General features: G+C 38.4%; 13 protein-coding genes and 5 non-coding genes across 18 annotated transcripts; 10 read left to right on the top strand and 8 right to left on the bottom strand.

Moving 5' to 3' along the window:
- Window positions 1-212: 212 nt before the first annotated feature.
- RRP9 (ribosomal RNA-processing protein RRP9) lies at window positions 213-1,940 on the top strand (the record flags this gene model as incomplete). Its single annotated transcript, XM_002495099.1, has 1 exon — window positions 213-1,940. The coding sequence occupies one exon, from the start codon at window positions 213-215 to the stop codon at window positions 1,938-1,940; it is 1,728 nt and encodes a 575-aa protein (XP_002495144.1).
- Window positions 1,941-2,223: 283 nt separating this feature from the next.
- On the top strand, window positions 2,224-2,297 carry ZYRO0B04422r. Its single transcript has one exon. It is a non-coding gene; the product is annotated as a tRNA-Asn (tRNA).
- A 464-nt stretch (window positions 2,298-2,761) lies between these two features.
- MEP3 (ammonium permease MEP3) lies at window positions 2,762-4,255 on the bottom strand (the record flags this gene model as incomplete). Its single annotated transcript, XM_002495098.1, has 1 exon — window positions 2,762-4,255. The coding sequence occupies one exon, from the start codon at window positions 4,253-4,255 to the stop codon at window positions 2,762-2,764; it is 1,494 nt and encodes a 497-aa protein (XP_002495143.1).
- A 1,351-nt stretch (window positions 4,256-5,606) lies between these two features.
- ZYRO0B04378r lies at window positions 5,607-5,725 on the bottom strand. The gene is made up of 2 exons: window positions 5,688-5,725; window positions 5,607-5,650 (listed from the first exon to the last, which is right to left on the bottom strand). It is a non-coding gene; the product is annotated as a tRNA-Leu (tRNA).
- A 923-nt stretch (window positions 5,726-6,648) lies between these two features.
- ZYRO0B04356g (uncharacterized protein) lies at window positions 6,649-7,815 on the top strand (the record flags this gene model as incomplete). The annotated part of the gene is made up of 1 exon (XM_002495097.1): window positions 6,649-7,815. One exon carries the CDS (start codon window positions 6,649-6,651, stop codon window positions 7,813-7,815), a length of 1,167 nt encoding a protein of 388 aa, XP_002495142.1.
- Window positions 7,812-8,684, bottom strand: LOA1 (lysophosphatidic acid acyltransferase LOA1; the record flags this gene model as incomplete). Its single annotated transcript, XM_002495096.1, has 1 exon — window positions 7,812-8,684. The coding sequence occupies one exon, from the start codon at window positions 8,682-8,684 to the stop codon at window positions 7,812-7,814; it is 873 nt and encodes a 290-aa protein (XP_002495141.1).
- Window positions 8,685-8,904: 220 nt separating this feature from the next.
- TAZ1 (lysophosphatidylcholine acyltransferase) lies at window positions 8,905-10,101 on the top strand (the record flags this gene model as incomplete). Its single annotated transcript, XM_002495095.1, has 1 exon — window positions 8,905-10,101. One exon carries the CDS (start codon window positions 8,905-8,907, stop codon window positions 10,099-10,101), a length of 1,197 nt encoding a protein of 398 aa, XP_002495140.1.
- Window positions 10,102-10,203: 102 nt separating this feature from the next.
- On the bottom strand, window positions 10,204-12,399 carry KAR3 (Kar3p; the record flags this gene model as incomplete). Its single annotated transcript, XM_002495094.1, has 1 exon — window positions 10,204-12,399. The coding sequence occupies one exon, from the start codon at window positions 12,397-12,399 to the stop codon at window positions 10,204-10,206; it is 2,196 nt and encodes a 731-aa protein (XP_002495139.1).
- A 336-nt stretch (window positions 12,400-12,735) lies between these two features.
- Window positions 12,736-13,497, top strand: RRP15 (rRNA-processing protein RRP15; the record flags this gene model as incomplete). The annotated part of the gene is made up of 1 exon (XM_002495093.1): window positions 12,736-13,497. The coding sequence occupies one exon, from the start codon at window positions 12,736-12,738 to the stop codon at window positions 13,495-13,497; it is 762 nt and encodes a 253-aa protein (XP_002495138.1).
- A 337-nt stretch (window positions 13,498-13,834) lies between these two features.
- ZYRO0B04246r lies at window positions 13,835-13,906 on the top strand. Its single transcript has one exon. It is a non-coding gene; the product is annotated as a tRNA-Arg (tRNA).
- Window positions 13,907-14,071: 165 nt separating this feature from the next.
- Window positions 14,072-15,613, bottom strand: PPT1 (protein serine/threonine phosphatase; the record flags this gene model as incomplete). Its single annotated transcript, XM_002495092.1, has 1 exon — window positions 14,072-15,613. The coding sequence occupies one exon, from the start codon at window positions 15,611-15,613 to the stop codon at window positions 14,072-14,074; it is 1,542 nt and encodes a 513-aa protein (XP_002495137.1).
- Window positions 15,614-15,819: 206 nt separating this feature from the next.
- ZYRO0B04202r lies at window positions 15,820-15,893 on the top strand. The gene has a single exon. It is a non-coding gene; the product is annotated as a tRNA-Ile (tRNA).
- A 314-nt stretch (window positions 15,894-16,207) lies between these two features.
- Window positions 16,208-17,800, bottom strand: NOC4 (ribosome biosynthesis protein NOC4; the record flags this gene model as incomplete). Its single annotated transcript, XM_002495091.1, has 1 exon — window positions 16,208-17,800. One exon carries the CDS (start codon window positions 17,798-17,800, stop codon window positions 16,208-16,210), a length of 1,593 nt encoding a protein of 530 aa, XP_002495136.1.
- Window positions 17,801-18,212: 412 nt separating this feature from the next.
- SNR45 lies at window positions 18,213-18,414 on the top strand. The gene has a single exon (XR_002648384.1). It is a non-coding gene; the product is annotated as a snR45 (small nucleolar RNA).
- A 464-nt stretch (window positions 18,415-18,878) lies between these two features.
- On the top strand, window positions 18,879-20,597 carry ASN1 (asparagine synthase (glutamine-hydrolyzing) 1; the record flags this gene model as incomplete). The annotated part of the gene is made up of 1 exon (XM_002495090.1): window positions 18,879-20,597. One exon carries the CDS (start codon window positions 18,879-18,881, stop codon window positions 20,595-20,597), a length of 1,719 nt encoding a protein of 572 aa, XP_002495135.1.
- A 654-nt stretch (window positions 20,598-21,251) lies between these two features.
- RPL32 (60S ribosomal protein eL32) lies at window positions 21,252-21,647 on the top strand (the record flags this gene model as incomplete). Its single annotated transcript, XM_002495089.1, has 1 exon — window positions 21,252-21,647. The coding sequence occupies one exon, from the start codon at window positions 21,252-21,254 to the stop codon at window positions 21,645-21,647; it is 396 nt and encodes a 131-aa protein (XP_002495134.1).
- Window positions 21,648-21,904: 257 nt separating this feature from the next.
- Window positions 21,905-22,708, bottom strand: ZYRO0B04092g (uncharacterized protein; the record flags this gene model as incomplete). The annotated part of the gene is made up of 2 exons (XM_002495088.1): window positions 21,905-22,560; window positions 22,666-22,708. The coding sequence occupies 2 exons, from the start codon at window positions 22,706-22,708 to the stop codon at window positions 21,905-21,907; spliced, it is 699 nt and encodes a 232-aa protein (XP_002495133.1).
- Window positions 22,709-23,088: 380 nt separating this feature from the next.
- MAP2 (methionine aminopeptidase) lies at window positions 23,089-24,309 on the bottom strand (the record flags this gene model as incomplete). The annotated part of the gene is made up of 1 exon (XM_002495087.1): window positions 23,089-24,309. One exon carries the CDS (start codon window positions 24,307-24,309, stop codon window positions 23,089-23,091), a length of 1,221 nt encoding a protein of 406 aa, XP_002495132.1.
- Window positions 24,310-24,392: the final 83 nt, after the last annotated feature.

Raw genomic sequence — 24,392 nt, 5'->3', positions numbered from 1 at the left:
AATATACTTCAATATTTTAATATTTAATATTTGACATATTACCACGTACATAGTGATTTGAAAAAAATTTCAACATGCGATGAGCTTCAAGCATATCAGTGGAGCTCATCGCCAAACAGTAGGTTAGATCTAACCTGAAGGTAGCTCAACCGTTTCTGTATTATATCTTGTCAGAGCCTACATTTGTTAAGCTTCAATTCTAAGGTGTCAGCATGTCAGCAGGTGAGCATAGCAGAAAGAGAACTAGAACCGAGAGTGAAACACCAACGAGAGATGTCGATGAAGAGATTACAGATCCATCATCCGAAGAGGAAGATGGAGAACATCAAGGTGCCGGAGATGGTGAAAGTGATGAGGATCTAGTAGATTCAGAGGAAGAATTCAAAGGAGAAAATCCAGCAGACAAAAGAAGGCGATTAGCTAAAGAGTATTTGAAAAATTTGAAAGAGGAAGCACATGATGTAATAGCTGATGGTGAGGGTTTACAAGGTGAAAACAAGGATGTGGAAAGCGTTACTGTCGATGATTACAACAATTTTGATGCTGCTGAGTTAGATAGGGACATTCTAGCATCGAGATTGAAACAGGATGTGGCGGAACAGCACGGACGTGTTTTCAGATTTTTTGCTCATAAATTACTCCTCAGTGAAGCCAAGACTACTTTTACCAGGGTCGGTGAGAATAATTTAACTTGTATCAGTTGTTTTCAACCAGCTTTCAACAAATTCCAAATTGATGATGAAAGGTTGAGTAGTAGGAATAAAGGAAAGATATTTGCATACACAGCTAGTAAAGACTTACAAATTACCAAATATGATATTACAGATTTTGATAGAAGACCTCAAAAATTAGCATTTACTAAAGGTGGTCCTCGTTTTTTTCCTCAAGGGAAATACGAAATCGAAAATACTACTGAAGGCCATTACGATGAGATACTGACTCTGGCTGCATCACCTGATGGGAAATACGTGGTTAGCGGTGGTAAAGATAGAAAACTAATAGTTTGGAGTGCTGAATCACTAGCACCAGTTAAGGTGATCCCAACAAAGGACCGTCGGGGTGAAGTCTTGGGATTAACATTCAGGAAAAACACAGATCAATTATATGCATCGTGTGCCGATTATAAAATTCGTACCTATTCTATTAACCAAGCTTCTCAATTGGAAACTCTTTATGGTCATCATGATATAGTAGTTGATATATCGGCATTGAGTATGGAAAGATGTGTCACCGTGGGCTCTCGTGATAAGACTGCAATGCTATGGAAAATTCCTGATGAAACCAGGTTGACATTTAGAGGTGGTGAAGAAATTGACAAATTGGAAAAGAGATGGTTAAGGCAACATGCCACTGAAAAAGAAAACGGCGAACTGGAATATCCAGATGCATCTGAGATGCCAGTTTTTTATGGGGAAGGTAGCATTGATGTGGTAACCATGGTTGATGATTCTCATTTCATAACGGGTTCGGACAACGGTAATTTGTGTCTATGGTCACTGGCGAAGAAGAAGCCCGTATTCGTAGAAAGAACAGCTCATGGTGTCATACCCCCTCCAGGCTCAGAGCAAATTTCAGGTGAATCTAATGAGCAGATTAGACAAAGACAGTTACAAGATAAAAGAATCTCACGCCCATATTGGATTACCGCAGTCCACGCTATCCCTTATTCGAACGTATTCTTCTCAGGTTCATGGAATGGTAGTATAAAGGTATGGAAAATTTTAGATAATTTGAGAGGTTTTGAACTGTTGGGAGAATTACCTAACTGTAATGGTGTGGTGAACAAAATTCAAGTCGTTGAGGCTGGTAAACATGGTAAGGAGGTATTCCGTGTACTAGCCAGTGTAGGTAAGGAGCATAAGTTTGGTAGATGGATTAACAAACTTCCAAAAGCCAGAAATGGTATCTATTCAGCTGTCATAACTCAAGGAAATTTTTAATTTTCTATATATCTGCATTCATTACGTAGAGTCATAAAAAAGATGCTTGTAATAGTTCATATTCTAAAAAGAATGTACTCACAACCGAGTAAGTAAGGTAAATAAAGACGCATTTGAGGTGGGTATTTACATTATCTTTGATGGCGGCACCTTTCTTTAGTAAACCAACGTTTGATTACTTGGATACTAATAGATTACGTGTCACGGCGGTCCATAATATCATCTGCTCTCCTATCGTTTACTGGGATTGTTTTTTCTTTCAACGTTAACAACACAAGTACGAGACTCCGTGGCCAAGCTGGTTAAGGCGTGCGACTGTTAATCGCAAGAGCGTGAGTTCGATCCTCACCGGGGTCGCTTAATTTTTTCAGTTTTTACAACAGTCACTCTATAAACTGACTTGCTTTCTAGCGAGTGATGTTCAGTGAACATGTTCAGTAAACATGTTTCTAATTTACTCTTGTGTAAACAATTATGAAATGCTGATTTATTAATGAATGATATCTATACCGATATATTAGTGCATCAAATTATTATGCGATTTATATAAGACCAAAGAGGTCGGGCTCTTGACCCGACCAAACTGGACATCCTATTCTTTCCTCCAATATATTAACGAAATCCCCGTTTTACTAATTGTCTACATCAAAGATACTTGGGGCCGCCCGTTTACATCTCTATCATAAAACTCAATTGGTGCAAAGCCATAAAACAAATAGTATAATATAGTACTCCAGAGGGTTCTTGGATCCACATGTCTTAAGCCACGAGAAGAACCTCTTCTTTTAAAAAACAAAATCCTCTTAGGGTATCGCCATCCGTCACGTTGGGTTTTTACTGTATGTAGGCGTTAGGACTTGCTCTTCATCGTTTCTATTTGCCGTTTGTTGGTCATCACTGCCCAACTGCTTTTCGCCATTTAAATTCCCAGATTCTTCAGTATTAGTGGTATATTGTTCGGGGTCATGTTGACCATTTACTTCCTCTAACCTTATTTCATTAGAATTGTCCGTGTCTGTACCCCACTGCCAGTAATCTCTTCTCACTTCCACATAATCGTAGGCAAATTCACCGATTTGATCCTCATCTAAACCTCTAGCTTCTGCTTCTTCACTAACACGCAGTTTGGTGAATGGGATGAGGTCTAAGACAAAGCAGATGATAGCAGTACAGGCGGCACTGTAACCGATGACCGCCCAAATGTAGGCAAATTGAATATACATCTGTTTGTAGTTATGTGTAATCCAACCACCATGATGCTCAGTGGATCCATCAAGCCCAACGACCCAATCTGCAGCGAAAAGGGCATTAAACATCAATCCCACTACTCCGGCGATACCGTGTTCTGCTAAGATATCCATTGCATCATCTACTTTCAAATAGTATTTGATCTTCGTGGCAAAGTTACAAACTAAACCAGCAACGATTCCCTGAATCAAAGATCCATAAAGCGTTATGCAACCAGAACTTGGTGTAGCGGCTACTAAACCACAAATAATACCTGAGCAAAGACCCACTGTGGACCATTTACGTTCTAAACGGAAATCCAGTAAACACCATGTCATACCACCAGTGGCGGCACTTAAATTAGTATTCATAAAGGCATAGACGGATTTTAAATTGGGACTTAAAGATGTCGCAGAATTGAAGAGTAGCCAACCAAACCACAATAAAACTGTTCCCAAAGTAACCAAGGAAACATTATGGGGGCGAAAGTTAATTAGAAGACTTTCCTTTCTTCTACCCAAAAAGATTGAGTAGACAAATCCACCGACGGCACTTAAGATCTCCACTGGACCCCCACCAGCCCAATCAAGAACCCCCCATTGGTAGCACCATCCACCTGGAGCCCAAACCCAGTAGGCTACAGGACAGTAAACCACAGTGGCAAACACAAACAGGAATACCATGTGGGGGAAAAGACGGCCTCTCTCCGCGGTGGCCCCAGCAATAATACTCAATGTAACGCACATGAACATACCTTGAAAAATTGCATACGCAAGTTCCGGATATACTGCATCATCACTGGTCTTCCCGTATACATTCCTGAATCCAAAGGAATCTAAATCACCGATAAATTTCGAGTTTGGAGCTGTGTGAGAAAACGCTAAGGAAAATCCCCAAAAATACCACTGGACCATTCCAACCAAGGTTGCCATTACTACACCCCAAATTAATGATAAGGCACTCTTCCTTCTCGCCAGTCCAGAGTACAAAAACCCTAAACCTGGAATCATAACGAAAACACATGCAGCACCAAGCACAATAAACGCTACTGTAGCGCCATCATAAGTCTCCTTCCAAAGTCCGTGCATGGCAAAGACTACTGGCTAGGCTAACTCAGATCCTAAAACTCCGATCAAAGAAGATGGAAGGAAAATAGTCTTTGTTAAACAATCATCTTTTAAATGATGGGTTATTCATAAGTGACTCTTGTTCGTTCCCATTCTTCTTAAAACTCTTCCTCTTTCCATTAAGTAATCACTAAAACATCGCTTCCCCCTCTCATTGGTGTTCCTTATCAATAAGATGAGCGAGATGATGGGATTTACACTTCATCAGTTTGGAAAGAGCTAATCTTTGCTGGTAAATTCGACATCATCAGTGCCGTTCGAAGGCGCGGTGTAATGAGGAATGGCATCATTTTTGCCGTGATGACGAAGCTCGTCACTATAAAACTGGCAAAAGAAACTTTAATGTACGGCGCTATCGATCTTTGTACGAGAAAAATGCACGTGTAGGGTGTCTTCATTCAGCCTGGTTCATAGCTTAGTCTTTCGAAACTAGAAATTCGATAGGAGTCCTTATTTTGTTGTTTACTCTCTTGAGAAAACAATAGCCAGGAACTAAAAGTCTGCATGTCCGTTTATTATGAACCGGTTATCGGATTGAAATTTCATCACATGCAATGTGATCATGAGCCCTCTTGCTATGTTTCTTTTTGATTTCAGCCGATAGTACGTAACATACTGGTGGTGATCCATTGATGCAGAGTAAAGTATTATACGAATGAACATTTGGGATATTATTTCGCAACATTGTCCTCCTAGTGATTAGTAGTCTACACCTTCGAGCCTATCTTGGAGAGACCATTGTTATCCGTGTTGCTGTTTTCTTGGATGTGTTCTCTTTACTGTTGTAAAAGTGGTGAGTAGAAGTTTAAGTTTGTTTTGGCGGCTATCTCCTTCTGTAAAATACTTGCCAGCGAACCGCCGAGCGCTGTTCAAGAAAATAGTGCTGGAAGAACCAGCATGATATAATTGGTCTAAAGCAGCACTAAGGAAGGATTTTAGGATTTTTGGAGCATATTCTTTATCATAGCTGAACAATAATGAGTGTTTGGGGTTTATCTGTTTTTAGGAATCATGTAGAAGTATTGCTTCAGTACTTTTCTCACTCTGTGTCTCAATTGAACATGCCGGGAAGAGACTAAAAACAATATGCTTCGGATGTATCAAAATTTATGGACTATGGGACAATATTCGGGACTATGGCAATATAACAGCCCTTCATCAATATTTTCAGAGACGCCAAAACTTTCCAATAAAAAAGGATGATGATACGACGATGCAACAAAATATCAAGTAAATTTGAACTTGTCCATTAGGTGTAACACCAAAAGGATGGATATGGGATATTCTCCAATTAAAAAAAGATATAAAAAGATGGTTGCTGTGAGATTCGAACTCACGCATCTTGCGATACCTGAGGGTTCCCAGCAGTTTTGCTGCTGGTAAGAGTCGAACTCTTGAATCAGGCGCCTTAGACCGCTCGGCCAAACAACCAGATACACTTGTTGAAAGAGAGATTTAATCAGTCATACTAGTCCACCGCATAATTCATAGGCGATAATATTTCATCGAGACTATGACACTATCATGCTTTTTGTTCATTTTATCTATAGGAAAATTGGTCTAACAGGGTCATCAGACCCTGTTATATACAGGTCAATTGTAACATCCATCCAAAGGCTGTATCATACTTCAAAGTTTTTAGTGGTCAAAAGCGGCTGAAACATAGATCGACATAACAGCTAGTGACACTCTGATAACGACAACATGTACAGTCGAGCTTAGTGAGTACTCAGAATCATAATTTAGCTTTACTATCTCTCACGTCTTCGTCAGATCTAAGGCTTGTATATATTGTTCAAACACTATAGCGATTAAGTATTCGATTGGATCTGACATGCTCGTAGTGTAACGCAAGAAGCCAAAATAGACTTATATGTCTTAGGACCTGTTAATGCCCAAACAACAATTAAAAACTTGGGTGGTTGAGAAATAGTACAAAAATCATTATATCTATTTACAATGTATTCTCGTTTTCCAGTGCTGAATGAGCGACTACATCTACAAAATGTATAAATACCAGGTCAAAAATAAAAATATAAACACGTACATATGCAAGAAAAAAAGCCGGGAATCGTATTATCATAATATCGAGATATTCAACGCGGTAATACCACTAATCCAATATTTAAGCGCCTTTGTCGTTCAATATTCTCTATGTCCGGGTAAATTCTGACTATCATGACGGCGGCTGAAGCCGTTGCAACGTCCTTATCCAACTCCATAACACTCAAACAGTAAGAAATAAACATAAAACGATAATAGACAGTTTATCATCTTGTAAAAGATACTGGATGAAACTGAACCTAGTAGGATAAATACAACCCTTTTTTTTTTTTTTTTTTTTATTCTCACCCATGGTTGAATTGCCCCTGAGATTCCCAGAATTAGAGACATTGCAAAATGCGCTGCCGCCCAATGTATTGAATCAAAGAGAGAATAGCGTTACCTCTGTGAACAAACTAGAAGGGCATTTAGATTTCTTAGCACGTATTGACGTTCTATTAGATTACAGTTCCTCCCTCTGTGGTATATTGTATCATGATGACTCTAGCGAAATATTAAACCAAGAATTGATTATTTGCCTTGTGGATATTGCTTTCTTCTACAGAGAGGTTTCATTGGATGTAATGCAAGGAGCTTATGGATCGGAAAGAACAGATGGTGCCTGGTCAACCGGTGGTAGCTATTTACGTAAAGGGTTAGGTTTATTACAATTTGCTTTAAATTGGATCCTATCATCGGCGGCCATCGCTGATGAGCAGTCGATGTGTTCTTTGGTGGAAGACATGATAGCCGAATTGAAGCTTTTACAACAAATTGGAATTGTTGTCCTATCTCTCTCCAAATTGAGGACAAAAATGTATAAGGACCAAAGGGATGCAGTGTTAGATTTTCAAGAGCAGGATTTGAAAGATTTAGCTGCCAACAGTGTACTCTATTCGAAGCTCGTTATTGGATGTCTCGATACAGCTTTGAAATGCAATCGTGGTACAATCATCAATAATTCCTTATTTGCGTATTTGAACAGTTTGAGTTTCCTATTGTTGTCTCTAGATGAATACAATAAGGACGAGACAGGTGTGGCTATAGGAATGATTGAACGATCAGTTTATTACATTTCCAAGATTGTAAATAAATCTCAACTCAGCGATCCATTGTTGTCAAGAAATAGGAAAAGGGACAGGTTAAAGAATGCATTGCAGAAGAAACCATTCCACCCTGGCACCGGATCCAGCACTGTTCCATGGTTTCGAAAAGATAAAGATCAAAATCTTTTACCGCTTTTACAGGAGACTTTAGACGATTTCCTACTACCATTGATCTTTCTCTTAAGGTATAGGTATCGTCAAACAAATGACAAGGTAAACTTCAAATCCGTAGAGGATGAAGAGTCAAATCTACGCAAATTGTTTCCTCAAGGGAAGGCACCAGATATACAGTTTGAAAACTGGTCATTTGATCAACGGACGTGCAAATTGGCACCAAAACCTGAATCGAGTTCTGGCGGCAGGTACTATTAACGTCTATAAGAAGATTTAGAACTATATTCTTGCACGAATCTTCTCTTCGACTCAACATTTAATGTTCGCGAGACTAGCTTGAATTTGTTATTGTCATTTAATGATGCTCTCAATCCTTCTAATGGTACCAATTTTTGGGGTTCGTTCAATTTAATCTTGAAATGAACTCCCCTCGTATACATTGTGACCAAGTATTTGAATTTGTTAACTTTCAACGGTGTTACCAATGAACCATTGATTTTCAATTGAATCGATTGCAATGTGGCACTTCTATCCGTCTCTGGCAATTGCAGAAATTCTAACAATTCAGTTTCATTGAGAGCAAAGGGAAGTACACTTTTCCCATTAGAACATGTTCCTTCAAGAAACATGAAATTAACGGTATTTTTCAATTGTCTAATGTTACCTACTTCATGTCCAAATCTACTAGCGTCTAAAGATCCAGTTTGGGCGAATTCAAAATATTGATTTTTATTCATTTTGAAAATAGTATGGTCTTGTGGAACCAGAAAGCACGATGGACCTTGGGAAATCATATCAAGTGCGAGTGCATCTAAGGCCGATGTGCTATTACAAAGGTACAACTTGCCCTTTTGAGGATAATTTCTAAGGTTTCCCAGATCCCGCCTTTTCACACCTTGCACAGTGACATCTAGTTTCCATCCGAAAAGAAAGCCCAATATCCAACCCAAAACTGATTTGGAATTGCTAACTCCATATGTGATCAGTAGAGGGAGCAAAATTACGAGCTTAACGGCAAACAGTAGGGTTTGTAGAAGCAATGTACCAAATCCCGGATTACTAACGGGTGGAGGTAGAAATGGTGCTATACCAGTACCTTTATCCCTCCAACTAGTGTACTTTTCCATAATAGATTTCTCGTATTTGTCTCCGGTGGATTGGTAATGAGATGAGCCTTGAATTCCTACTTTCCTTCCTTTATTTCACTTTATTTTTCTCTTCACAAGCAAGGGCCGAATTACGCTTTGATTCATAAATGGTAAGAAAAAATTTATGAGCCTGAAGCGAAATTTAGGATGTTCGATAATCGCTAATGTCAATCGGCCTCTTTATCAGGATCTCACAGTGATGTCTCTACCGGATGTATTAAGTCGAGGTGATGATTTTTTAGCCCAATATCCAAGGAGAAGTTCCGCTTGGCAATTTTTCTCTCATGGTACCTGTCTTGCTACTATAGGTCTCTCGAAACTTATACTAAAGGCGTTCTATAATGTCGAGTTAAACCATTTTAACAAATTAGAAAGGGCGATCGATAGAAGTAAGGATGAAAACAGAGGGTTATTAACAGTTATGAATCACATGTCCTGTGTAGATGATCCATTTTTATGGGCTGTATTTCCCTGGAGAATTTATAGAGATGTGGATACTATAAGATGGTGTTTAGGCGCCCGTAACGTTTGTTTCCAGAATAAGGTCTTTGGAACCTTTTTCTCACTAGGAAAGGTACTTTCTACCGAAAGATTTGGAGCTAGCCCCTTCCAAGGCTCCATAGATGCTGCCGTTAGGTTATTAAGTCCTGATGATACTATGGATTTAGAATGGTTCCCACCTAGTGAAAAGGTGAGCAAGCCTGCCGAAGCAGTGATCAACATGGCTAAAAAAGCAAAAGAAAACTATTTTCCACCTGTCAAAAGGTCACGTCCAGCTTGGATGCATGTATACCCTGAAGGTTTTGTCCTACAGTTACACCCACCCTTTAGCAATTCCATGAGATATTTCAAGTGGGGGGTGTCTAGAATGATTCTGGAATCCACAGTAGCGCCAATCGTTGTACCAATTTTCACTACTGGTTTTGAAAAAGTGGCTTCGGAAGAAACTGCGGGGACAATGATTAAAAGATATTTACCTGCCAACTTTGGAGCTGAAATTAATGTCACAATTGGTGATCCAATTGAAGATTCCATTATCGAGGGTTATCGTCAGGAATGGAAAAAGTTAGTAGAAAAATACCATGATCCTGAACATCCAACAGATCTATCGCCAGAATTGATAGAAGGTAAAGAAGCTCAAGGTTTAAGAAGTGCAGTGGCAGCAGAACTTAGAAATCACATTGCAAAGATACGCCATGAACAACGTAATTTTCCTAAGGAAGACCCAAGATTTGAATCGCCGTCATGGTGGAAAAACTACACTGCCACTGAAGGTGATTCGGATCCGGATGTTAGATTCATTGGTTTGAACTGGGCAATCAGAAGACTTCAGAGCTATTTGCCTGAGAATAATAATAATACAAATGATGACACCAATAATAAGAAGAATTCTTAAAACATGTTATCTCTAATTCCCACCTTTCCTAATTAATTGGGATATTATTATTAAGAGGATCACGTTCCTCCCTTTTTCCTATCCTTATATTTACTCTTGTACTTAGACATTTATTATAGCATTTTCGTTACGAAACCCATAAGAATCTCTGGCGATCATTTTCGTTGAGTTTACCTTAGATGCAAACCTTAATGAGTTCAAAGTCTCGTTAAGATGACTTTCACAAGCGGATATGTTGACGAACATCAAAGTTTTGGAATTACCTGTCAACGAATACTGCAACAAATATGTTAATTTGGAATTTCTAAAAGGAATATGCCTTTTAGCTGCATCGTTACTACCAAGGGCATGCACTACATCCCCCAAGCAACTCAAAGATTTGTTAATATTTTGTGTTTCTCTCAGGCGCTCACCTAGCACTTGAGAAGAATTGATCCTTTCTGAACCCGCCAGATCGACCAAATTGAGAATTCCATCAGATTGTTCACCTGTCAAGTGATTAGAACCTTTGAGGAAAATTATGAATACGCTGTGAGATCTAGATGATCTTTCATTTGCTGATGTCGATGCCGTAGATCTCAGTCGATTGGCTTTCCTCAATAAACCGTCCACCTGTTCTTCAGAGTTCAACGGACACAGTGTTACATTGGTAACAGTAGTTGTGTTAGTTTCCTGGTTATGTCTAATCTCATGTTTAGCATTTGCTTGGATATCATCTTGATCACTTCGCAGTAGATCCGCAATATTTTCATTATAAATTTCAATGAATTGACAATTGATTTCATAATTCCAACCTCTTTCTTTCAAGTTTTCGATCCAGCTGAAAATGTGACTAATTGTAGCGGGTATAATACCATTACGTGGATTGAGCATTGTATAAGTCTTACCTGACCCCGTCTGTCCATAGGCAAATATGCAAACATTATAACCATCTAAGGAACTTTGTACCAATTGACCAATTTCTTCAAATACGTTTTCATTAGTTTCGTTTTGATCAAATATTCTATCAAATTTAAAATTCTGTGGAATAGAATTACCTGTATTATTAGATTTTACAATTTCCATCGTCTGACAACCATTTTCATCATCAAATTTATTCACCGTGAGATGGGCCGTATTTGGATTTTCATATTTTAAAGGAGGTCTTATCCTACAGAAAACTCTTATATTTCCTCTCAATTCCTGTAATTCATTATGTAATGATCGGCGCATAGTTTCCTCTTTAATTAGAATTTCATCAATTTGTTGTAATTCACTCTTTGTATTATGGATATAGTCATGTAACTCTTGTCTTTTCCTCTTTGTTTGTACTGTTTTCCCCTTGATTTCATCAATTTGTCTTTTCATACTTTGAGTATCATCTTGTCTTTGTTTTAAAGAATTTTGCAAATTTTGCAATTTACCTCTTAATGCTGCTACTTCTTGCATTTTCTCATTGCACTGTGGTTCCAAAACAGTCTTAATCTGTTGACCCAATACCGTCACATCGTTAGAGAAATTTTCATTCATCTGAACATTTTCTTTCCAGTTCTTTTGATAATCTTGTAACCAATTTTCCTTAGCTCTATAATGATTGGTCTCACATTCCCTAAGCATGTTCTGTAAATTTGTCTCATTGGTAATTATATTATTTCTCACTTCCTCCACTTTATCTAATAGAGAATTCCTTTCATTTTCAAATTTTTTAACCTTGGCAAACTTTAACCTTTCCAATTGAACCCTATATTCATTTTCCATCTTGTTGATATCTGCATCATTTTTGGCTCTCAACTGTTGTAAATGTAATTGATGACCTTGTTCTAAAAATCCATTTTTAGTTACCAATTCCTCCTTCAATCTAGCCAGTTCATTATTTTTCAAATTCATCTGCTGATTTTTCAATGATCTTTCCTCCTTTAAATCCTCCCATTTAAATTCTATATTTTTGTACTTTCCATTACATTCACTCAATTCATCTAGCAGAACATCCATTTGTGCTTTCTTTTGGAAAAGGCTATCTTGTAACTGATTCAAATCACGAATATTTTCTTTGTAAAAGGAAGTCAGATGGAAATTGCTCCTGTAAGATGTACCCGTGGCTCCCCTAGAAATAGTTTGGTTCTTACTATTATTATTATTATTATTATCATTATTATTATCGTGATTATTCTGCTGTTCCACTGGTGAATAAGATCCTGGCGGCGTTGTTGAATCATTTCGACGTTTATAACTTTTGGGAGAAGATCCATTTAATTTCGGTGATGGAATAGAACTACCACTGCTTCTAACTCTTGTTGGCGTCGTAGGAATACCGTTCATGATTGCCGCGTGGATATATATTGTTTCCACTAACAATTACCAACTCTAAAGCCTAATCTATCAAATTATATATATGTATGGAGACCTTGAGAGCCTCAGGATATGCATTCGATCCTCTAAAAATGATCGAAAGCTCCGTTGGTTAAGGATCTGTTTCAAAGTCGATTATAGTGTGACTGGTTCTCTTTGTTTATATTGATTAACGGGAAGATCGTGTATTACCCTGTCACTCGTGAAAAATTTCAGTATATCTTTCAAGATGCCCGCGATGAGCTAGTAAAATACTAGGATTGAAGACTAACAAGAGACATAAAGTAGTTTGTTAGAAAGCTCACAATGGCTTCTAAACGTACTAGAAGTGTCAGATTTGCTGAATCCGAAAAGCCAGAGGAGAAATCGGTTGAGGAACAAGTAGAAGCTGAAAGTCCGAGTGATAATGGTGATAATAGCGAAGATATAGGTGATGAGTCTGCAGATGAAGCAAGTGGAAGCGACAATGCTGAGATAGAGGAGCCATCCAGTGAAGATGACAACGAAGATGACAACGAAGATGACGAAGAAGAAGAAGCAGAAGAAGAAGAGGAAGAAGGTGATGATTTTCCTCGCAAGAAGAAATCGAAGATGAGCAAGCACGATGATGGATCTGCAGGGTTTTCTAGTGCTATGAGTGCAATCTTGTCGTCACATTTGAAAGCTTACGATAGGGATGATCCTATCATGGCAAGAAATAAGAAAATTTTGAAGAAGAGTGACTCTGATAAATTGGAAAGACAAGCTAAAAGGGCATTATTAGTCGAAAAGAAGAAGAAATTGAATAAGGTTAGAAGGAAGGATGTTATCCCCAAGGTAACTGATGACTCTGGAGAGAAAACCGGTGAAGAAATTAGAGACGTACTTGAAAAAGAAGCCAGATTAAAGAAAATTGCTAGGAAAGGTGCTGTCAAATTGTTTAATGCGATACTTTCCACGCAAGTTAATACTGAAAGAGATTCTAAGACTGTGACAGGTTTTGGTCAACAGGAAAAGAAACAAAGATTGGTTGATCTGTCTAAAGAAAAATTCTTGGATATGGTGAAAGCTGCTGGTGATGATGAATAATTCTATCTACTAAAATTTTGTATAATAGTAATGTATGAAGAAATAACCAAATTTAGTGTAATGAACCACGGTCCAATTACTCATAAGGACAAGATATACTTTAGATTAGATCACCAATACTTGATTATATGATCTATAAAGCTTGGATTCTTCCGTTAAGCTACATTTCGGATCTAAGACCCCACTATATATTATAGTTATTGTGAGTGCCCCAAACACATTAATTACAGTATGTTTCTTATTTGTTTGGTATGCTCTGTCATGTAACTTTACATTTAGAAGTAATATAAGGATGTTGTATTGGGATCTATCTTCTTCGTTTTTCAACAAATAGGAAGCTCGTGTGGCGTAATGGCAACGCGTCTGACTTCTAATCAGAAGATTGTGGGTTCGACCCCCGCCATGAGCTTTATTTTTTGGAATTTTTTCCAAACAATATATTCCTTATTTTACATGGAATATACAGTTCTCTCACAAGGGAACTACAGTGTTTTCGATTAATTTACATATGTTACTTCGATGCATTGGATATTAGATGTAAAAATGCCCATATTATACATATTACAAACGGATATTAAAAGCCTAACCCACCTTGGGAGTATGCCATGGGCTTTATTGGAGGATGTTCCACTGCTTCAAAAGTTTCCACCAGTAAATCTTCATCATCATTTTCATTTTGATTCAACTTACCTCTACCTGGTACAACGTGAATAATAGCACCCTTATTGTTTTGGCTATCACAGTAGTTAGGAGCACTGAAAACGGTGACCAATTTACCATTATGTTCGAATTTAACACCACCCATTCTCACTTCATGAGATCTAAACACCTTGCGTAGTTGGTTTTTACGCAAGAAATTCTCAGTAATATCATAACCAAAGGCAGATCCCAACCCACGTTGAGATGGACCAAAGCCCTTACCTTCAAATGGATCTGACCACAACAATTCCATAAATGCACCTTCCTTTGGTGGTTGTGAGAATCTATTAATCTTTTTCAAGTCCTCTAAAGTACAATTTTCATCACTTGGTAACCCACCATGCATAACCAAATAATCATCATTAATCACTGCGCCTAGTGGTAAACTTTCAAAACTTTGTGAAAACATGTCAAATAACCTTTGAGAATATTTATACTTGCACTCATCTTCGAATCCGTAAATTTTATTCATATTGTTACTCTCATGATTACCCCTATTCAAATAAATGTTCTTTGGATACAAAATCTTGAGACAGTAGAATAATAGTGCCACTTCACAGGACCAGGAGCCACGATCGACGAAATCACCATTAAACAAATAAGTATGCCTTTCATTAACTTTACCATATTTGCGGAAAATGTTCAAAACGTCATAAAATTGACCATGAGTATCACCACAAACAGAAATGGTACTGGCAGGAGATTTAACATTAGATAATTCCAAAATGGTGGGTTCTTCACGGAATAATCTATCAGCGTGAGAGACGATGGCTGCTGCATATTTCTTGGGGATAGTTTTACCCTTTTTGAAAACATCGTTAACCATTGCAGAAATAAATTCAGGACTAATATCTTTAACAATGGCACCGGCGGGTTCACCTTTATCATTTTTCAACTGTTCCAATTCCAACTTAGGGCCATCATATTTAGACAAATCTGAACTAGCATCGTAGGTGTCCAAACTCAAACTCTGACAGTAATTTATAGTACTGTAGGAATCATCACCACCAATGGCTTTCTTGAACCTTTCCTCTCTAATAAATTTCTCACAAATTTGCAATGCTCTATCAGCTGCAACATCACCAGGTTTAGACTTGAGAACCGTTTTCAAATCAGTTCTAGCTTTTTTGAACTCTAAAAGACCAACGTAGGATAAACCACGTCTGTGATATGCCTTGATGTTTTTAGAGTCTAATTCTAGTGCCTTGTCACAATCATTTAGAGAGAGTTGAAAATTATCTTGCTTCAAATGTGCTAAAGCTCTATTCGAGAAAAAGATTGATTTAGTATCATCTAGTTCAATAGCTTTAGTGTAAAGCTCTGCTGCTTTGATAAAATCTTGTTTCTTGACAAAATCATTACCTTGATCTTTATACTCTAGGGCTTTAGCACTATCAGCAGCAGATATACTTGACATTTTAGGGATTCTCAAATGAATTCTAGAATTGCTTTCAAGTAATGACGAAGACAAAGATCAGTTGCAGTGGAATCCGTAAGTGCCATTCTTCCGCACTCATTTAATTGATCAATTTTAACAACTAATGTCATCTTTTTTTTTTCAATTCTCGAATAGTCTTCGAGAATATAGGCTGCGGTGAAACGTTGGCTTTCAACAAATCATTAGGTCTCTTGGCCCAGATGGTTAAGGCACCGTGCTAATAACGCGGGGATCAGCGGTTCGAACCCGCTAGAGACCATTCTTTTTGATAGTTTTTGGTCTTTTCTTCATGAAAAGACCAGAACACTAGCTTCTCTCAGATGCAATAAATCAATGAGAACAACTAATTTAATGTTTATGTTTTTCGAAATTTAAAAGACTCCATCCTTATTTTGTGAATCTCGTTTTCTTTACTGTTTAGAAATATAGCCTGAAGTATGTTTAACTTTCATTTAAATCATTTTCATCTACAAAACGTAAAATGACTTTAACGCAGAAATAATCTCTGAGGTTTTTATGCTATCATGTGTATTACACCAATCTTTATTATAATTATTATATAAAATCCTTTTATTACCAATCTACGCCAGTTAAAAATGTAGTACCTTCTGTGTTCGCTTCACCAAAAAGTTGGTCGAAATTTTCATATTCTAGAGTAGGTAAAACCTTGAGCCTTCTTGAAGTTTCTGCCGCCAATAAAGAATCGTAACTCCAATCTAAGAAATCTTCCATGTTATAATTCATCTTACGGAATGGTTGGCTAAAGATCTTGGCTAAAGTAGCTACATTTGGATGGTAATGCTCCGTTAATGACGCTAACTCCCATAGTGATGATTCCATAGCTCTAGTCCTTTCCGGATTAGGTTCTTTATCATCAAATGGATCCACGTAGTTTCCTCTCAAACTTTTAACATGTTCAGTCTCTTCTGGTGTCATGAATGGATCGGTAATATAGGCAGGATTATGGAGCATAATCATACAACTTGGGTGCTTCTTCAAAAGGTTGTAAACAAATGGGATAACAGAAACAATTGCACCGGGTGGAGCATTCAGCGTTAGTCTTGATAGTCTTTTGATGAAAGATGCTACCAAATGAGCAGAAAGATGGGTTGATGCCAAAAATGTATCCATAAGTCTGAAAAATCTAGCTCTGTATTTGGCATGCATTAAATTGGCCGTTATTAACCCGTATAATTTTTGATAAAAGTTTGGATAGTCTAAATTGTAACGTAACATCAGTTCAAACAAACCATTCAATGCCAACACGGGTACCATTCCCGCACTAACATCTTTACTCTGGAGATCATATGCATCCGTGAGGAAATCCATAAATTTCGTTGGTGTATGTATATGAGGAATGACCCTTTTGTGCAATATCAATAGGGTAGTTTTGTACTGAGCCAATGATAACTCACCATGAACCATCAATAACCAATTTTTCTCCAATAGGGTTTTGAATTTAGATTCATTTTCAACCACTTGTGGAGGGTTCGGTACAAAAATTTCTAGATCCACACCTTCATTAGTACAACTAGAATCATGGTTGACTGTAGCCAACCATTTACCCATGCTTTCCTCGGTAGAGTATTGGTCGTGTTCTAACAAATAGTTAAATTCAGATTGGAAATAATATTGAATATCTCCATAACTTTTATAATACTTTCCCACAAATTCCATCAGCAAAGGGTTTTCAGATTGACCACTGGCCATTTCCTTGGTGCCACTGGAACGAATTGGCGAGCTCCAAAGGGCCTTAATCAAAGATCTCAAAGTATTATTGGGGAAATAAGGTGCATCTTCTCTCGCGGCAAAATAAACAGATTCCTGTTCGATTAATTGCATGTAAATATCAACGGAATCTAAACCTAGAGAAGTCTCTACGGGTAATTCAGAGATGATTTGAAGCAATCTTGATTTAAAAGTTTCATATGCCTGTCTACACCATTCTGCCAATGCATCCTTTGATCTTAGATCACCTCGACTAAACATTTTCTTGAAAATTTGTAAAAGTGCAACCACCAGAAATCTTAGTCTACTTTCATCTTTCAACGTCTCATCGTCAACTTTCAAATCGTTTACAAGTTGAACCACCTGGTTATAATTTCTTCTGTCTTCAGACGTGGTGAGAAGCTTAGCAGAAGACTTAATCTCATTAAAAGACAGCATCTCCAATATACTACAATGCCTAAAGAAGCTCTTAAATACACTTAATGCTCGTACTCACGCTTGTGTTCATGCTCATCTCAGCTCAGCTCATCTCATCTCATCTCATCGATTTTTTTCACTTGACCTGTGATGAAAAATTTCAAATTACCCGCCTTTCGGACTCTGGAAACATAGGAAGATATAAGAGGAGATTGGTGGAATACGCAGCCAGATAAAACTTCAACCTCATCCATAGCTGCTAGCGAATTGTACAGTAGTTCATATCGTCACTACTCCCTCACATATATGCTTCCAAATGGTGCCTCCCCTTCACTCCTTCGTATGAGATGACCGTAAATCATTTTCTGGACATATAAAAGGACTGAATTTTGAAAATTTTCTTGTTTCTCCCTTCTTCCTTTTAGAACACCAATGACCTTCCAAGTTTTAAAAGAAGAAGATGAAATTATTTGCGTCTATTAAATCGTACAATTCTTCCCTCGGGTTTTAAAGCTCGTGGGGTTTTAATGGTGAAGACGGTTCCCGCGCAGCAATTTTTCTTGTTACACCAATTTTAATGGTTTTATAGGGACGTCTCTAGGAAATTCTGATTCTTTCACTACACTGGAAGGTTAACTACCTGGCTTACAAGTCAGTTGACTTGTAATCTGTAAAGAGGTAATTCTTGATTCTAACCCTCTTCAAAAAGGTGGATCCCATTGCAAGATCGTTACAAGTGGATCTGTATCTACGATAGAGGGGGGAGAATAAAATGTAAGATTGGGCATCGTTTAATAGCTAATAAAATAGATCAATTCAGTAGTCACAACGAGTTGATCGCGAGTCTTATGAAGTCCTGACAGTTTACTCGTATGTATTTCCCTCTTGAATATCTGCGAAGATACGAAAATTTTTCACTTTTTTCCCGTTATTGTCTTTCCTTGTCAGTGAAGAGGAATCGGAAAAAATGGTGATGAATAATGTGAGTCATCTCTTGACAAAAGAAGTCGGAAATATAAGAAAAAATATTTAACTTGCAAAGGCAGAATTAACTTTGTCATACTCTCTTTGAAATACCATCCTAGCATCATCGTAAATAATGTGTGGTATCTTTGCTGCTTTCAGGCACACAGACGTGCAGGAATATAGGCCTCATGCCTTGCAACTTTCCAAGAGAATTAGACATCGTGGTCCTGATTGGTCTGGTAACGTTGTTAAGAATTCTACCATCCTGGTTCATGAAAGATTGGCTATTGTCGGGTTAGAATCAGGTTCTCAACCTATCAAGAGTCCTTGCGGCAACTACACACTATGTGTTAACGGTGAAATCTACAACCATATTCAATTGAGAGAAGAATGTTCCGATTATCCATTCCAAAGTTTGAGTGATTGTGAACCAATTATTCCACTATATTTGAAATACGGTCTTGATGCACCAAAGAAATTAGACGGTATGTTTGCATGGTGTCTCTATGATTCCAAGGAAGATCGTATTGTGGCCGCTAGAGACCCAATCGGTATAACAACGCTTTACATGGGTAAGTCGAGCAAGAGTCCTAAAACGAGATTTTTCGCATCTGAGTTAAAGTGTTTGATCGATGACTGCGATGAAATTGTTGCATTCCCTCCAGGCCACGTCTACGACTCAAAGTCTGACCAAATTACTCGTTATTTCAACCCACAATGGTTGGATGAATCCTACATGCCATCTACTCCTCTTGATTACAAGGTCTTGAGACATAGTTTGGAGAAATCCGTTAGAAAGAGACTAATGGCTGAAGTTCCATATGGTGTCCTTCTATCTGGTGGATTAGATTCTTCATTAATTGCATCCATTGCAGCTCGTGAAACTGAACGTGCCAATGAAGAACTAGACCCTGTTAACTATGATTCTGAAGAAAAACATCTAGCAGGTATTGATGCTCAAGGTAATTTGCACACAGGTGGTTGGTCACGTCTACATTCATTTGCCATTGGTCTTCCAGGTGCTCCTGATCTATTGGCGGCTCGTAAGGTCGCTAAATTCATCGGTTCATTGCACCATGAACACACTTTCACTTTACAAGAAGGTTTAGATGCCTTGGACGATGTCATTTACCATTTGGAAACTTACGATGTGACTACTATTAGAGCATCAACTCCAATGTTTTTACTATCAAGAAAGATTAAGGCCCAAGGTGTTAAAATGGTTCTATCCGGTGAAGGTTCTGATGAAATCTTTGGTGGTTATCTATATTTTGCCCAAGCTCCATCTGCTAAGGAATTTCAAGCTGAATGTGCGTCCCGTGTTAAGAACTTGCATTTAGCTGATTGTCTAAGAGCAAACAAGTCTACTATGGCTTGGGGATTAGAAGCTAGAGTTCCATTCTTGGATCGTGATTTCTTGAACCTCTGTATGGAATTGGACCCTAATGAAAAAATGATTAAGCCAGAAGAAGGCCGTATCGAGAAATACATCCTACGTAAGGCCTTTGATACAACGGATGAACCTAATGTTAAACCTTATTTACCAGAAGATATTCTTTGGAGACAAAAGGAACAATTTTCTGACGGTGTCGGTTACTCTTGGATCGATGGTCTAAAGGATGCTGCTGAAGAAGCAATTTCTGACGAAATGTTGGCGACTCCACGTCCAGAATGGGGTGATGATCAACCAACTACCAAAGAAGCTTATTGGTACCGTCTCAAGTTTGATAAATTCTTCCCAAAGAGTGCCGCTAATACCGTGATGCGTTGGATCCCTAAGGCTGACTGGGGCTGTCACGGTGATCCTTCTGGTCGTTTTGCCAAGATTCACGAACAACACATCGACAATTAGAAGTAGATAGAAAAAAGAATGTATATATATATATGTATATGTGTTTGATATACTTGTTTTCCCTTTTAGATTTTTTTTTAGTGATACTATCGATACATCTGCGTGGTTCTGGCAACTCCATGTTGACAATATGTGTCGAAAAACTGCAATTAGCCGCTAAAACATGTTTTGTGACTGTTTCTCTACACCCGAACACCCATTTATTTTTGTGACAGAAACCCAGACACGTCGCTTACTGCGTCATAGCATACAAGTCTCGCGTCCTCTTCGCATTGTAACAGACGCTTTCACCGCCTATCTGCCTAGACTCTCGATCGTCCCCGTGTAACGTACCTCCTCCGCTCTGCCTAGCTCCCCACTAGCACCTCTTACTGCTTCCCTCTACTCCGCCTAGGACCCACCGCCTAGAGTCCTTGCCCACCATCACAATCTGCACGCTCGCCGAGGCGATGCCTATCGTTTCTGCCCAGAGGCCCTTTGCACAGTACCGAGTCAAACTGACAAAAGTAAAATTTCAACCTCATCTCAAACATTACCAGTTACAGTGGGATCAAGACCAATAAGGAGTGAAAAGTATGTGATAATATAGGGTTCTAAGACCAATAACATTGAATAAATTTTGTTTGAATAGATTTACTAACAATCTCATCGAAGATGGCACCTTCTCTACCTCACCCCAAGATTGTTAAGAAGCACGCTAAGGCCTTCAGACGTTACCAATCTGATCGTTTTAAGAGAGTGCCTGAATCTCACAGAAAGCAAAGAGGTATTGACTCTTGTGTGAGAAAGAAGTTCAAGGGCTACCCAGCTGAACCAAAGATTGGTTATGGTTCTAACAAGAAGACTAAGCACTTGTCTCCATCTGGTCACAAGGTTTTCCTAGTGGCTAACGTTAAGGATTTGGAAGTTTTGACCATGCACTCCAAATCTTACGCAGCTGAAATTGCTCACAACGTTTCCTCCAGAAAGAGAGTTGATATCTTGGCTCGTGCTAAGGCCTTGGGTGTTAAGGTCACTAACCCTAAGGGTCGTTTGTCTCTAGAGGCTTAAAGAAGATAAAGACCATAAATCAGTCAGTTATTAAGTGTATAATTCAATTGGAATATAGTAATCTCATTTTGAGCTGTACATCTTTTAAGAAATATCCTGAAAGATGCCAAATGTGCATGTATGATAGTAGATCTAGATTGTGAGAAATAATTTTTATTACAAAAAAGTATAGAAAAAGAGTGAAGAAATAATAGATGTCTCGCCTATTGTTACGTTATGTTGATGTTGAATTGAATATAAGGGTTTCTCAAAACATTCTAATAGTACAACCACCCTAGAACCAAGGCAATTAAAGCAACTAGGACTAAAGCAGTTGAATTCAAAGAACCTTCAGAGGAGGAAGAACGACCGTCGACTTGTTTAGTACCAACGGCAGCCTCACCACCATCAACATCAACATTAGAATCTACCTTTGGTTTTTCTAATAGTTCTGAATCCTGGGATTCGGCAGTTTTTGGAACACCATCTACACCAGCAAAAGATCCGTCGTAACCGCGAGCAGTTTCTTCGTTGTAACCGCCAGCAGCACCAGCACTAGCAGCACTGGCACCAGCAGCGTCAGCACTAGTGCCACCACTCACATATTTGACCTTAATCTTTTTAGAAACAGCTTGGTGTTTGAATTCTGTTTCTAATTCATGCCAAACGTCTGCTACTTGTCTGTCCCCTAGGTCATATGGTGCTGGCAACGTTATCACTAAGAACTTATCACGGCACTTGAAATCAGAGGCAGGTTCTTTACCCAAACCTAACAAAATAACTTGAACTTGAACAGATTCTCCTGGTTGCACAAGTGCAGCGTTTGGTCTAACGCAGTAAAATTTTGGTGCGGTAGTTTTCACCTTAAAGACTACTGGCTGGGCAGAGTTGTTGGTAATAGTTGCATATTCAGTAGATTGTGTCGTAAAAGGAGCTACAATAATATAAAGGAAAAGAAGAAGTATTCCGTTAGTATTTCTGATCGATCATCATTGGTTTCTTTAAATTTGTTTTTTTTGTTTATCTTTGACTAACATACGTTTGTACTCCAAAACGTCTGGACTGATATCAATAAGAGCCATAATAGAAACTTGGGAATTTCTCTTTTGTGAACAATTAATGACTTAAAAGACGTTAAAAGGTTTCAAATAAAAGTGTAATTGACCTTCCTAAAGATATCTCTTATTGCCAAAAGACCCTTTGTTCTTCTCCTTATATGTTGTTTGTTTGTTGCTAACGGGGAAGGTCCCTCGAGGTCTTAGAAAAGGAGCCGGGTCGGCGTCACCGTGCACGAAAGTATAAAGAAGTACTATATAATAATCTTATATTATTCATGCTAGCCGCCAAGAAGAATTAATGTGCGCCGCTATGCAATTTTGTCATTTGGTTTAGAATTTTGTGCATCTTATCCACTTTTCTGCGTGAAGAAAGATGCCTTGGTTGTCGTGATACTCTTTTTTTTCTAATAGTCATCACCCTTACTGACAACTTCCTTCTTATGTGGATGCAGCAGAATTGTGTGTTCGAATTGAGCTGTGTAGGAGCCAGGTTCATCGTTCAATGGTGGATAATCTTGCACAATTCCTTGACGAACCAAGTTGTTTAAACTGAACAAGTATTTCTCTTCACCTAGACGGTCCAAGTAACGACGACAGAATGGTAGAGTCCCAAAATAAGTGTCAATATTATGCAATAACTTCTTGGCATTTCCTAGTTGTGAAGAAGGCACTTGAACACCAGCATTACGAGCATAGTGTGAACACTCACCCCCTGGTACCACAAACCCTCTACCTGTACTGCCGAAAGTTTCAATGGCAAAATGCTCACCCTCTTCCATCTTTGTCTCATCACCATTCTTAACGATGGGCACACTTTTACCACCGTGAATGGTATAAGGTGCAATGTTATGACCACAAAGATTTCTACATGGTTTCACTGGGTAAGTCTTACCATCAATTTCCACTTCGTAAGATTCCATCACTTCCTGGATAGCTTCCCCGATATCTGTCAATCTGACATCGATACCAGCTTCTTTAACACCGGTATATGTTGCTTCACGTACAGCCTTCAGTAAATTATCATATTTGGGATCAAAAGTATGAGTCCATGCAGAATCAACAATGTTACCGTTCACTTGAACACCAACATCAATCTTCAAAACATCTTCATACCTTAAAACAGTCTTATCACCTGCGTTGGGGGTAAAATGAGCAGCACAACTGTTTAAGGACAATCCAGTGGGGAAACCGATACCTTGACTCTTGGGATTTTCCATCGTATGTAAATCTTCAGCACCGGTAAATTTTCTAGTTGCATCTTCAATGGTATTGGCAATATCTGTCAATGGCATATCAGCTTTGATTTTATTTTGCACATTTCTTCTCACACGTCTGTGAATTTCAGCTGCCTTACGCATGTCATTCCATTCTTGCTCCCTCTGTTGTTCTCGAGCAATATACTTCTCCTCCGCTTCACTGGTTCTCTTTAGGTTATAGTCTAACCATTGGCCTTCAGGATACTTCTCATCAGGATATATCAAACTGATGTTCTTTATATTATTCTTACTGCGCTTCTTCTTCTTCTTCTTGTTAGCGCTAGAGGAATTCTCCACAGCCGGGTCTGATGCTGGGGGTGCCTCATTCAGAGGCGTAGATTCAAATGTCTCAGCAGACTCCTTCGACATCGTACACACTTGTTTACTTATGCACCTTTTATTACTAGTGATGAGGTAAGATGAATTTTCAATGTGGTTAAAAAATTTCAACT

Source organism: Zygosaccharomyces rouxii (assembly GCF_000026365.1).
Source record: "Zygosaccharomyces rouxii strain CBS732 chromosome B complete sequence".
Classification (NCBI taxonomy): Eukaryota; Fungi; Ascomycota; class Saccharomycetes; order Saccharomycetales; family Saccharomycetaceae; genus Zygosaccharomyces; species Zygosaccharomyces rouxii.
The sequence above is the reverse complement of the archived record's forward strand: the minus strand, read 5'-3'. Positions and strand labels throughout refer to the sequence as shown.